Below are 14,296 nucleotides of genomic sequence, written 5' to 3' on the forward strand. Positions count from 1 at the left end.
GAATAATGTCACTACAAAGATGGGATTCAGAAGATAATAAAAAAATAAAATAAAAACTCATCAGTGGCACCAACTTTGAGTTGGGAATTTCCAGAACTTGAGAGTGAAGGAAAAAGAGGAGAGGCACACTACGAGTACAGTACAAGTACAGCCGGCTGATAAAACAAAGAGAAACACAAATAAGATCACAAAACACGTCTTTGAGTTTCTGCAAAACATTTATTTGAAGTCTGTTTTGGGACATTCATGCAAAAGGTGAGTTTTTCCCTTTTTGCCCTTTGAGTAAACAGAACTGAATCCACTGGTTTCACAGCTTGTACCACCGAACTGACTCAGCACAGCACCACTAAACTCTCAGAGGATGTTCATCCAGAGCCTCAGCGCTCCCTGAGCTTCCCTCACTGCTGTCTGCGTGAGAATAGAAAGCATTAACAGACACCTTTGTTTGTCTGAAGCACTTTTCTTTATCTGTGCAGTCTGCCTGACTGATCCTCAGCAGGAAGTCTGTAATCAGATTCCAGTGAAACCTCGTGGCGCGCTCGGCCACAGGCCAAAAACACCACAGATCAGATCTGATCCTTTGAGAGATGAACATTTTTATTTCCCCATGAAGTGCAGCACCCTCACAGACAAAAAGCTGAACAGGTCAGTGCTCTTCTGGCTAAAAGTGTTTCCGGGTTCCTAGAAAATTTTGTCCTTCCATCACAGGAGGGGAAACCCAACAAACAACGCTCCCTGGAACTCCCCTGGAAAACCGCACAGAAGGGCCAAACAAAGCGTCCATCCTTCCAGTGCACTCAGCACTTAAAGAACAACCAGACTTTCCTCTGAGCTTTTCTCTGTCAGACGTCTGTGATGTCTCTCAGTGAAACCGAGCAGCAGAGGACCATCGAAGCTTTACTCAGACTCTGCTCGAGCCGATCTCTTTGTTGCTGCTGGTGAGGAGCTCTGAGCAGGAGGAGCGTTTCAGCACCTCAGGCTGTGAGTGCTGAAGGTCCCGACCTGAAGTCAGGGGCAGCCTAAAGACGAGCAAGTCAAGGAATCTGAGTCAGACACATGCACAGTACACATAACAACACCAGACAGGAGCAGTGTGCAGGTAACACAGGAGGGCGTGAGGAACCCATCTGGGCTATGATAGGCTGAACACAGCGACAGCAGCCGAGTCCCTGCAGGGTTCATCAGACCGCTGCTGTCGCTGCTCCCTGCAGCTTCTGTCTCTATGTCTTTGTGTAGGTTCTAGTTGCAGAACAGCTGGTGTCTAATTGATGAAGATGACAAAGATGATGAAATATCCACGTTTCCTGGGGCCTGTAGGGCTGTTTATCCATCTGGATAGTTTTGATGCGAGTTGCCCTGTTTTGGAGATGTCAGCTCCCCTCCCTTCGTTAGGACAGCATTAAATGGCACCCGGGCCTTTAGAAAACCTCAGACGAACACAAATGATTCTGTAACTTGATCCACAAAGGAAACATGGGGATAACTAACACTCCAGCTCCACTCAGAGGAGATGCCATCAGTGTTTGCATCATAATCATGGACAGAGTCACGCTTCCTTCGGCTCAGTGACTCAGTTGATGGACGTCAGTTGCAGACATCTCTGCAAACCTGGACCACTCGCAGCAAACCAGTGGAGATCAGTGCTGATTAAACCTGCAGCCTGGAGTGGAAAGTGTCAAAACTGCAAGAAAGTCATTAATATCTTACAATTTTTTAAATAACACAACTACTCCAGGGACTGTGATCCCAGTTTTAATATGAAGGAGTGAAAACATTTCTCCATCTGAAGAAACTGGTTGAATCCAGTGATCTGTATTTTTTTAACATCTCCCAGGCTGCTGCTCCTCTGTGGGGTAAATTCATAAAATTTAAAGGTCAGATATTTAAGGTTTGTATTAATTAGTCGGCCCTACTCGAGCCTTTAGCTCCACCCCTGAGTTAGATGAATAAACAGCGCTGCAGAGGAAACGTGTGTGTTGGATTTTTAGGGATGCATTAAACCTGCAGGTTGTGCTTTCCTGATCTGACCTCTGCAAGGTTATCAAACAGGACAGACGCTAAAGTCCTGCCCCTCAGTTTGTTCTGTGGAGAACGATTCGCTCCGGTAATACTGATGCAGCTCTGTGCAGCTCTCAGAGCTGCTGTGACTGAGGAAATGAACCGATCCGATGCTGTAAAAGCCGAGTTTCACTCTGCAGTTGATAGTTTCAGGGTGGACGGCCGACAGTGAAGACAGATCTGCATTAAAGCAGCAGTTTGATGAGGTCATGTTCTTGGATTATTTTCGCTGTCTGTGCAAATCTCAACATTTCAGAGACCGAAGCCTCCTGAAGGTTTGGTGGTTCATACTGAAGCTCCGTGAGCAGCGTTACATCGCAGGCTGTTTTGGCAGGTCTGTAAAATGTGGATCTGACTGCAATTTCACACTTTGACTTTTCCTTTTTAAATACAGTGGAGTCAATCACAGTGGTTTTACTCAGAAATACTAAAAACAGATTTACAGTAATCTAAAATGGCACGGAGGCAGAGCTTCGACCTCTCGGTGCGTCCGCAGCAGCGTCCTGACTGCAGGTGAGCGCCCGTGTCACCACTGCAGGTGCAGGTGTGGATGCTGGTGCAGCTGACAAACTAATTCCTCTTCTGTTGGTTCTTGGATCTGCCCTCTGCAGAGACACAGGACGCACACACAGGCAGTGAGCCGTGGGCCCACCAGCACATTTCACCACTGGATTCATAAATAAATAAATAATAAACGTCCACCTGAATATGAGCTGAACCGAGGTTTCGTATCTGATCCTCTCCACATCAACAACAGAGCAGCTGTGACTGCGATCCCACTTGTAGATGAAGTTCTGTTAGAAAAGAAAGAAAACTTTAAAAACGCACTGAAATGTGCAAACAAAGCATTTTAGAAAGTTTAAATCTGTGCAGCGTGTGGCTGAAGAACGACTGTGATCCTCCACCAGGAAGAAGCTACAGCTCGACTCAGCAGAGCCACAACGCCTCCTGCAGGCATGTTCTCCGGGATTCCTCTCACTCCCAAAACATGATCTATGAATTCCTGCTGCCAGGTAATCGGAGCCAGAAGCAAAAGGGAAGCTGCCTGACATTTTCTGACAAAGTTTAGCTGCTGCCTGCTCACTGTGTGCGAAGGAAGTTCCTTCTCGTGGACTTCAGGTATTAAAGAAAAGAGGAGGAAGTCTGTGCTGAAGCAAAGTGGTGGAGCTGCATGATGAAGGTACTAAAGTGTGAAAGTCAGACTGGAGTCATTAATAAAATAATTAAACTGATGAAATCCAAATATTTTCTGAGGCAGAACTTTGATTCCCTGATCAGAGGCATAAATGTGGTTTAATCTCAGGCTTAAGCATGAGACCAAGACTTACAGAGTCTGAATGAATGAGATTAAAATCCCAGCTGTATGAAACAGTGAATGGTTTCTACATGTCGACTCCAGCACCATCACTACTCCATGACCTATGACCTTTTAATGTCCCCCTAACATGTTTATTTAAAATTAAGTGTTAAAAAGGTCGAGTTGAGCTAACGAAGCACATTTATCTGTGACTGAGAGCTCGCTCTCTCCCTCGAAACGACCTTTTTCTTATCCCAGTTTATTCAGGGTGTCTTTTTCCAGATAAATATTTTGATCCTTCATCTCTGTGTCATCTTTATGCTGCACTGATGAAGATGAAGAACAAAGCTTTTTCCAATGACTGAGTGAGTCTGTGTTCTCTGACCTCTAAGATGAGCGCCACAAACAAGTTGACCCACATGACCGAGGAGGTGAGCCACCAACACACAAAGTAGATCTTGGACCACCTGAGAAATAAATCATCATCATCATCATCATCATCATCATCATCATCATCATCATCATCATCCTCCTCCTCACAGTAACCATCATAATTAAGCTGCTGTGCCTGTAAACTGCCGGTTTCTTACTCTGTGGTGTATCTGCTGTAGGCGTCGATGAAGGCCTGCCAGTTGTTCACCACCATGACGTCGTAGAGTAAAATGATGGCAGCCTGAGCAGAGAGAGGGGGGAGAGGCGCTTCAGCAGCCCGCTGCACTACAAACACGTCTAATCTGAAAGTTTCTGAGGATTTCTTTGAAATAATTATCAAAAATGTGCCTGTAAAACATCACCAACATCCTGAAATTCATCAGTTCACATTAATCAATGCAAATATGGTTTTAATACCAGACTTGATCCTGTAAATGTAAGCAGTGAGAAGGCTTACTAAAATAATACTAATCTTTATTTATACAGGGAAAAAGCTTCACAAGAGCAGCAAAAGTGACAGAAAGGCTCAAAGATGAGAACTATTAAAAGCTCTCAGATTTCCTGCTGCAGATCAGATCAGAAAACTTCTGAGCATCTAAAAGGTGTGTGCAGGTACGCACGAGGCGCGATCAATAAAACGTAACGTGATCTCAGACACGCTGGGAGGAAAACCTGCCTCTTGGCTGATGTCAGGCTGCTGATTCTGCTCAGTCTGGACTTTGTGGACTTTGGGTTCTGACAGGTGAGGAGGTGTTTGCACTCATCCAGGTGAGACGAGCTAAAAACCTGTAACAGTTACTCACAGCAAAGTCATCGAAGTTGTTGGGCCAGTATTCGAGCTGCTCGTAGGTCCCGCACGCCATGCTGAAGTTAGACGTGGTGTTCTCCGTGGAGCTGCAACACACACACACACACACACACACACACACACACACACACACACACACACACACACACACACACACACACACACACACAGTGATGACAGCATGTCCTCATGAAGTGTTTGGATCTCTACAGGTGGGTTACAAATCTTACACATTTTCCTTTAATGTGAAAGCAAACTTCCATCTTTTCTGTACAGTCTGTGGCTCTCAGTGCAGGAGGCTTCTTACCTGGCGTCAAGAGGCGGTTTGATGGCGCCCTCGAAGAGCCAGATCCCAAACACAGCAAACACATAGTACACCACCTGCACACAAACAGCTTTTACTGTTACAGTAAGTCTGGGGACATTTCAGAAGGGCGCCGAGCAGCTGACTGAAACATCACTCACCACCAGGATCCCTGCAAACGCACGCAGGTTTTTCACCAGGTCCAACAGCGTGCTCGCAACCAGGGCCATGAGCTGCAGAGCAGGAGGCAGAAAAGGACACGTGTGGAGAAATGAGCTGGTGAGGAGGCTGCAGTGTGTTTACATGAAGACAGAAGACACAGAGCAGCGATTTGCTGTGTTTTACTCTTTGCTGCCATTTTTCCTTTATTCCAGCCACTGCAGTATAAGATGAGGGAGTCTGAGCTGCTTCACATCAAAGCTTTAAACTGAGACTTTTTACTACTTCATGAATTCACTACTTCAGGATGACGCTAAACCGCATCCTGCAGCTATTCCAGCAGCACGGCTTCAGAGGAGTCCAAGTGCTGAATCTGCCTGCAGTCCAGACCTTTGACCAGCTGAGAACATCTGGAGCATCAGGAACTCAAAAATAGGACAAAGCAGCCCCAGGACTGCTGAGCAGCTAGAATTCTCTATCAGACAGAACGGGACAACATTCCTCTCCCAAAGTCCAGCAGCTGTGTCCTCAGTTCCAGATGTTTATGGACTGATGTTAAAGCAGAGCAGAAGCTGCACAGCTGGAAATATGGCCCTGTAACAGCTTTAGCGACGTGATGCTGCCATCAAACTCAACATGAACTCAGATTTATATTAAAATAGTTCATTTTCTCACTTTAAATATTTGATATGTTGGGAATAAAATATGGGTTCATGAGATATTTATATTTTACACAGTGTCCTGACTTTTTGAAAGTGGGAGTCTATTTTTATCCTTCATGTCACTTTGTTGAAAACCAGATGAAGTCAGATGATTAACGGGGCCGTCCTGTTAGCTTTACTGTAACTAGAAGATGAAGCGGTCCATCGGGGGCAGCGTGAAGGATGCTGATTCCCAAACATCCTGAGCTCGATAAACTGAAGCTCCAAAGATGCTGAAAAAAATTACCCTGATTGTCAAAGATGAAACTGAAGACATTTTGAGTGTATCTATATTTGGTTTTGGCCTTTTTTTAAGTACAAAGCACAAAATCTGCTTTCTGTTTTCCAGCCTGTTTATTCTGACACAGATGATGCATTTTGATTGGTGGGTTGGAATGTAAACAGCTGAGCATCATCATTGTCGTGCTCGTACCTTGATGTCTGGGATGATGCGCAGGAAGCGGACGACAATCAGCAGGTTGACCAGGCGGATCATCTCCCACAGCGACAGCACTCCGTGAGAGGAGGGCTCCCTGCGAGCACACAGAGGTCAGAGGTCAGGTTCTCAGGCACATCTTTACCTGAACGTGTGTTTTTACTGGACCTTTACGAGTGTGTGTTTAGTGTCTTTGAACCGCCTGAGTCTGAGTTCAAAAACTGAATTCTCAGTTCAAGTTTTACATTTGAAACATGTGAGGTGAGATCTTTTTGACTCGCTCACTGGACTTGAATCACAACAAAAATACACAAAATAAACTTAAACACAGATATAAACACAAACCTACCACTGAGAGTACGGAAGCCTGTAGGTGATAAAAATGGTGACCTGTAGGGCCTGAAAGAAAGCAAACAAAAGGAATTAGCACTCATGTTTCAGTTCTCACTCTGCAGCTTCATTTCAGAGCGCTCTGTCGACACAGGGAGAAAACAGGAAGCACGAGGTGCTCTTCCTATGACATCATAACTAATGTTGCTCCAGCACCATCAGCAACCAGGCTGCTGAGATGTCATAACTTTGTGACGGTGGGAAACAAACTGGCTACCTGCTATTTAACCTTAAACAGGTGGAAAACGGTGAACAAAAAAGATCAAAACTCCTGAAACTGAAAACATCCTCCGCACACACAACACTGTGCAAAAGTCTTGAGCGCCCTAATTTCTTTCCATTTTGCTGGAAAAAGAAGAAGTGGGTGCAACAACTGACACATCTGCAAACCTACGTGACGTGCAGGAGGCTTTCTAAGGTAAACAGAGTTTGTGCTGTACAGGCTGTGTGCCTGCAGATGTTCCCATTATTCAGTCTTTTTAAATAAACCTCTGCTCGCGTTGGTTCCTGATTATCTGTGACCATCAGCACGGCCTTCACCCTCTCCATATTTTACAAATGTTTGTCGCCAGAGTCGGAACACAATTAGGAAAAAAGGCTTTGAGATATGCTGCTCTGCAGCAGGACCTCAGACTGTCGGCAGCTTTGATGCCCAGTATTAAATAATCAGAGTGTGAGCGGCGTTACCAATAACAGGACGGTAAGGAAGCCGTCGAAGATGTTGTTCCTGTAGGACAGGTACGCCTTCCAGCCAAATGCAAAGATCTTCACACACATTTCAAACAGGTAGTACAGGATGAAGCACAGGTTGATGATCTGGAGGTGAGAGAGTGACATCAGTTCATTGCTGTTAGTTTGAGCAGGAAAACCTACAGATTCAGAAAGATCTCAAACTCAACACACTTTTAAAGAGGCAATCTCAAAGACTTTGTACTCAATAAATGCGAAGTCACTATCTCTGATCTCTGATGAAGGTGCTGCAGTGTTTGTGGTCACGGTGTCTGGAGAGGCATCCCTGTACTAACAGGTGAAAGGTCAACCCTGACAATCACAGGAAATGAGCTGTCTGTCAGTGAGTTTACTGCAACAAGACAACAGATTTCAGGTCGTTATTGGCAGCGACAGCTTGACAGGAAGTCAGATAATGAAGGAGCTGCAGTCAACAACAGGTAATAACTTCTCAGCCAGGTAACCACAGCCTGTAGATAAAAGATGGATGAAACCACCATGTTGGTGTTTGGGAGCCAAAAGTGACCATCTGGATGACAGGGTGGAGTACTGAGGAGCCTGGTTATCAGCCTGCATCCACGGGCTGTACAGGAGTGTCTCTCTCTCTCTCTCTCTCACACACACACACAGACACACACACACACACACACACACACACACACACACACACACACACACACACACACACACACACACACACACACACACACACACACACACACACCTAATTATCAGTAACATCCAAATAAAAAGAATCTCACTCAGCAAACTGGAGCTCCGCCTTCTTGGACGGTCTGTTAGTCCAATGAAGCCACAGCAGCCATATTATTGGTCAGATAATTGCATTAAAAATGCTCCAAAAGGCTCCAACAGCACAAACATGGTCCAGAGGTCCAGTTCAGGGACTCCAGTTAGCTGAGCTGAAGCCTAGCAGACAGCTAGCAGCTACAGCCGCCTGTGTCACCATCCACCTGTCAGTCAGAGAGGCCACACCCCTAATAATGCAAACAGGTGAGTTATAGAAACATCCTCCCTCCTACAGCTGTTATGAAGGAGGACATTATCCACAGAGACCAAAGTAGTTTCTGTATCAGCTGTAAACATGTTTATTTGGGAGTCTATGGGGACTGACTCACTGCTGCCTCTGCTGGACTGCAGAGGAACTGCAGCTTTAGTGCTTCATGTTTTAGCATTTCCATTTAAACAGGTCTCATTTTGTTGACTTATTTAACACTCAGCTGTCACACTGGGTTGTTTTCTTGGATTTTTTTCTGGATTTGGTCCTGTGCAGCTGGAATATGTGAACTGCATTTTTGTCAGGGAGTTTCTGGGATTCTTGTTTGTTGGCTTTTCCCTGACCTGAGGCGTTGCAGTTGCTGGCACTCCATTTTTTTCAGCCCCATAAGTTGATGATTGGAGATGACCAGCTCATTTCTATGTGCTCACAGAAAGATCAACCAGGGGTGAAATCTTTGAGATCGCCACTTTAACGGTTTAAAAATTCAGCACATTTACACTAAAGTGCGACTGTTTTACCTCCAAGACAAAGTTGTCTCTCTCTGCTGTGGACTTTTCAGAATTCAACACCAGGACAGTCTGAAACACACACACACACACACACACACACACACACACACACACACACACAGCTTCTGTTACAACAGGCCGACCTGCTCGGTCAAGGAGAGTGTGTGTGTGTGTGTGTGTGTGTGTGTTACTTACACATATACACACAACATTGGCCAGGGCCACAGCATTTCCAAATATAACGAGATAGTAGTGACTGAAGATCAGCTGGAGTCTCTGCAGGGTCGGAGAGCTGTACTGAGGCAGAGGAGGGTGCTGACACACACACACACACACACACACACACACAGAGTCAGATACAGTAACAGAGACATAAAGCTGAATGCATGTCTGAGCCCGTGTGCCCAGCTCTACCTCCTTGATGCAGTCTTTATCGAGTTCATCAAAAATCTTGGTGAACTGCTCTCGATCCATGAAGCCGTCGTCTGTGTACTGCTGCGCTGCCTGTTGTGTAACAAGAACGGGAAGAGAGGCTCTTTTAAATTAGTTTTATTGTGAAAGACCTTCAGGAGGCTGAGCTGGAGGTGGCAGAGCTGAAGATGCTCAGCTCTTCACTGGGAGCGAGCAGGATAGATGGAATTAGAAATGAGTCCAGAGATCTGCTGTGGCGCCCCCTAAAGGGAGCAGCTGAAAGAAGAAGAATGTTCTTCTTATTGCATAAAATGAGATTTATTAAATGCACCAAAAAGTTTCAGTGTTTAGTTTAGTCTGTTTGACTGAAGAACTATAAAACAGATATGAAACGTTCTCAGAGGCTGGGCTCGGCCCAGCTTAGACGTGATGAACGTCTGGAGTTAATCTGGGTTTGGCTTCGGGAATTTTTGGAAGAATGTTTCAGGAAACAGCATCATATCAAAAATACAGCAGACAGAAGTAAAAAAACTCAGGCGAGATCATCATGATGTTCCCGGGAAACTAATCTGGATCCTGTGACTCATTTTCCAGCTGCTGTGGAGGGAATTTTCAGCTTTGGTGCCGACAGTAATAAATGATAATAATTCAGAAACAAAAAGTAAGAAAATATTTGTAAGAATCTGTCAGACTGTACCAGTTTTAGGTAAATCTGGAGTGTAATATGCTCTTTTATGAAAAGAATAAAAAAGATCCACCTATGATGTTTTTAGTCGTTTACATGAAGCGTGATGTTCTGATTGGTTTAATAATCTTCAACCAGAGCAAAAAGCCTCAAACTGATTTGGGGGGAGAAGAAAGCTTTGTGTAAAAAAAACTGCAACTGAACTGCTCCTCAGCACAGTCTTTGTTTTTAACACAAACTCGGAATAATGATCCAGTTTAAGAGATGAGATGATGAAGGCAGATGTAGGACATACTCATCAGTTTTGGCATATTGTGAGTGAATAAATAAAAACACCTGAAAGTATTAAGTCGCTCTCCACGGATCAGAACAGAAAGAGAAATGTCATTCATTTACTTGTGCTGTAAAAATCTGTGTGTGTGTGTGTGTGTGTGTGTGTGTGTGTGTGTGTGTGTGTGTGTGTGTGTGTGTGTGTGTGTGTGTGTGTCAGCTCTGACCGTAGTGATGGCTGTTCTGTAGTAGCTCTTCATCTTCACTGTGGACATCACCTGCAGCACAGCACCAACACAAACACGCGCCCTAACAGAGAGAGGAGTGTGTGAGTCCTTCTTGTCCTCCTGAGCCTGATCGGAGCTCTGACAGCTCCTCATACTGAAACACTTGCTCTGAAGTGATGAGAAGAACACTTGTGAGAGTCTTACCCAGCAGCCTGTTGGGCTCCCTGACAGGTGAGGACCTGGAAAGCTGCTCGGATCCCGAGTCGTCTCCTCAGGATGGACGTCTGGACCGACATCTGGACAAAAACACGAGCAGAAAGATTTTGGGAAACACCTGTGAGGACCATGTGATCCTGCCTTTGCCACTCAGGGCTGCCTGGTGGTGATGGTCAAGGATCAATGCTGTTTTCTTCTCATGTCTCAAAATCATATGTGGAGATTTCCCTAAATGTCTGACATGATTTCTCTGACTCCACATTAGAAGGAGCTGTGTGTGTTTCTGCTGCTGCGGCTTACAGGACTACACTGTTAGAATGCAGTTAGACGCCTCTACTCCTCCAGCAGGTGGCAGTACTGACTCACTTAGGAGTGTAAAACCGCCACAGTGATGCTTTCAAGAGCATCATGTCATTTAGTTTCTGAGGCTTCACATGGCTTTAGAGGACTGTCCTCCTGGTTTCCATTTGAACCTTGAGGTTCAGACTTGAGTCAAATGTGTCAGAACTTCACAAACTGACATAAAAAAACAGCGGGACGTATGATAATGTGTTTCTTCACTTAGCGCAGACTTATTCACAGCTGATCCTCCTTAAGGTGGTCCATTCTGCATCTTCTACATGCAATCCACCTCTACACAGTTCCTACACCTGATTCTGCAGGTTGTAAACTGCATGAAAAGTCCTGCAAACTTCTTTAAGACCACTTTAAGATGTGGGGAATGCTACTGTGCCTGTGAATCATCTCGGTGCTCTGCAGGGTCAAGATACGAGCACGCAGCAGAGAGAAGGGGCTTCCTGGTTGTACCGGATCATTTTTCATTAGAGTCAGCACAACTCAACAGCAGGAGGAAAGTCTGCGACGTGTTAGCTTTCAGGCGTGAGGAGAGGAGACGGAGGAAGAAAAATCCTGTTTCCAAAGATGAAAATGTGTTTTAAGGTGTGAGAAACTTCACAGCCAAACAGAGTTTCTTCAGTGCACAGCTGTGAGGTCTCATGTAGATCTGTAATCAGTATGGATTATTGTGCTTATATATGTATGTGTGTGTGTGTGTGTGTGTGTGTGTCCCTTGGTGTGATCTCATTTCCTGTGGCCCTCACTGAAGCAGTTTAACACCCCTGAACTAAACCTGAAGTTGTGCTTTCTGCATAAACCGAAGAACGAAACAATGAATAAAAACGAAACATGCAGTTCAGCGTGGCAGTCGAACTGTGGTCTCGTGTGTGTATGGGGGTCGGGGTGGGGGGTTGGTGTTAGTGGTGGGGACTTCCAGCCTCCAGAAAAATTGACTCTGTGCCCCAAAAAACACAAATAAATGGAATGAGACCTTTCTGCAAACAAAAAGAGGAAACTCCACATCCAGGAACATGATTTAATATGCTTTTCATAAACTATGCTGAGGTTGCGCTGTGCATTGTGGGAAATGTAGCTGGATCTAACATGGGATCCTACCTCTTCTTCTACTGTGACCGTAGGTTTTATGGGAACTGCCTCTTATAATGAACGCCAGCTCACTGACAGTCATCACACAGCATTACCTCATGTTATGAAATCACCATTCCTCGTGACTGCTTCCCCTCCTTCCCTGTTTTTTTCCCGTCCCGACACAAAACACACGTCATAGGTCAGTGACACACCCGCTTTTCCAGCCTCGGGCAGCAGTCGCCATGTGTTCAGTTAAAATAAAACCCTGATGCATGCTAATGATGGCTGACAAGTACAATCAAAGACGGTGGAGCTGGAAGAGCCCAGTCACTGGACGAGTGACTCACCAGCAAATATCCCCTGAACTGGTTGTAGATGATGGCTGTCAGTAAGTTCATCAGACAGTAGGTTCCTGCCAGGAAGACACACAGATCCCCTCTGAAACATCTCCATCAAACACATTTTTAATGCTGATATCATAATTAATCGCTGCTTACCGATGACACTGAAGGCCACAAAGAAGATGGCGTAGCCTCTGTTTAGGGAGTAGGCTGGGATCATCACTGTGACACAGCAAAAAAAGGTGATCAGTCAGATCCAGTAAAAATAAACAGTACTGACTGTGGAAGCTGATCATGTGACTGATTGTGTACCATCAGGGTTGTTGGCTGTGGTGAGCAACACCAGCAGAGAGGTCAGAGAGTTCGGCAGGTTCCTGAAGTGTAACTCCCACTCGCCGTTCTTCTTCGAGTCCTGAGCGCAAACACAGAGACGGAGCAATGAACCGACACCGACACCTGCAGTTCCTCTGCAGTCCAGCAGGGGCGCCACAGCGGGTCAGTCCCCACAGACTCCCATGTTAAAGCTTTCCAGCAGAAATAAGCATGTTTACAGCTGATACAGAAGTTGCTTTGGTCTCTGTGGATAATTTCCACCTTCATAACAGCTGTACAGGGAGGATGTTTAAATTATACTTAAAAACCTTTCAGTGGTTTTTAATCAAAATTCCTACACAGCTGTCGAGCTCACACCGTCAGGCTTGTGAAACAGGTAGCTGTGAGGTGGGAGGATGGTGGTCTCCATGTTGTGCTTGACTAAATCCTGTAAAGGTTAATAAAAATGTGCAAAACTGAGGCTTTCAGCCTCCAGAAGACTTCACTCTGTGCCTCTAAAATACACATGATTAGAATAAGACCTTTCTGGAAACAAAAAGAGAAAAATGTTTAAATTATACTTAAAGTTTGCATTATTAGGGGCGTGGCCTCTCTGACTGACAGATGGGAGGCTTCACCTCAGCTAACCTGAGTCCCTGAACTGGATCCCTGGAGCATGTTTGTGCTGTTGGAGCCTTTTGGAGCATTTTTAATGCAATTATTTGACCAATAATATGGCTGCTGTGGCTTCATTTCATTTGTAAATTCATCTTTTATTTGTAATTGATAAACTACTTTGACAGAGCTACAGAGACAGGGGTGTACACACACACACACCAGGGCCGTATTACCGACCGGGCGAGTGGGGCTGGCGCCCCGGGGCCCATGGATCCAGGGGGCCCAGGGGGGGGCCCAACAACAATCCAGATACCGATGTCGATGCTGATTGCGATAGAGCCCTCTATTCTAGGATCTTCTTTAGTTGTACTTCTTTAGTCTATAAGGGTTAACTGAAATGGGCTGGGGGGAGTGACAGCAGTCAGAGGGCCCTCGGCCACAGGACATAGGAACCAGAGGGCCCCTGGGCCATGTCGTACAGCAACCAGAGGGCCCCTAGGCCACGGAGGACGGCAATCAGAGGGCCCCTGGGCCACGGGGGATGGCAAAGGGCCCCTGAACCACGGGATATGGCAACCAGAGGGCCCCTGGGCCACGGGGGACGGCAATCAGAGGGCCCCTGGGCCACTTGGGACGGCTATCAAAGGGCCCCTGAGCCACGGGATATGGCAACCATAGGGCCCCTGTGCCACAGGAAACAGCAATCAAAGGGCCCCTGGGCGATGCGGTACGGCGACTAGAGCGCCTAGGGGGACAGCAATCAAAGGGCCCCTGGGCTACAGGATATGGCAACTTCGACTGTTCTTGACTCTGCCAATTACGAACTGTGAAGGGGAACGGTCATTCTCCAGAATGGCTCGAATAAAAAATGAGCTCAGGATGAAAATGACCCAAAATCGTCTGAACTCCCTCTCACTTCTTGCAATTGAATCACAGTTTGTGCAACAGCT

The 14,296-nt window shown here is 45.8% G+C and overlaps 1 protein-coding gene across 1 annotated transcript in view; it reads right to left on the reverse strand.

The window, feature by feature from the left end:
* Nucleotides 1-205: 205 nt before the first annotated feature.
* tpcn2 (two pore segment channel 2) overlaps nt 206-14,296 on the reverse strand; it is a 29,539-nt gene continuing 15,448 nt past the window's right edge. Inside the window, exons 8-25 of the mRNA XM_030724160.1 lie at nt 12,729-12,828; nt 12,573-12,638; nt 12,423-12,487; nt 10,639-10,730; nt 10,435-10,516; nt 9,256-9,345; nt 9,037-9,156; nt 8,851-8,910; nt 7,273-7,401; nt 6,545-6,594; nt 6,193-6,292; nt 5,061-5,132; nt 4,903-4,976; nt 4,591-4,681; nt 3,946-4,028; nt 3,741-3,822; nt 2,761-2,852; nt 206-2,663 (exon numbers count right to left, since the gene is read on the reverse strand). Of these exons, the coding sequence (XP_030580020.1) occupies nt 2,585-2,663; nt 2,761-2,852; nt 3,741-3,822; nt 3,946-4,028; nt 4,591-4,681; nt 4,903-4,976; nt 5,061-5,132; nt 6,193-6,292; nt 6,545-6,594; nt 7,273-7,401; nt 8,851-8,910; nt 9,037-9,156; nt 9,256-9,345; nt 10,435-10,516; nt 10,639-10,730; nt 12,423-12,487; nt 12,573-12,638; nt 12,729-12,828 (1,527 nt within the window). The 3' untranslated portion in view covers nt 206-2,584. The remainder of the gene's footprint in view (nt 2,664-2,760; nt 2,853-3,740; nt 3,823-3,945; nt 4,029-4,590; nt 4,682-4,902; nt 4,977-5,060; nt 5,133-6,192; nt 6,293-6,544; nt 6,595-7,272; nt 7,402-8,850; nt 8,911-9,036; nt 9,157-9,255; nt 9,346-10,434; nt 10,517-10,638; nt 10,731-12,422; nt 12,488-12,572; nt 12,639-12,728; nt 12,829-14,296) is intronic.

The sequence above is a fragment of the Archocentrus centrarchus genome, unplaced genomic scaffold (genome assembly GCF_007364275.1).
Source record: "Archocentrus centrarchus isolate MPI-CPG fArcCen1 unplaced genomic scaffold, fArcCen1 scaffold_32_ctg1, whole genome shotgun sequence".
NCBI lineage: Eukaryota > Metazoa > Chordata > Actinopteri > Cichliformes > Cichlidae > Archocentrus > Archocentrus centrarchus.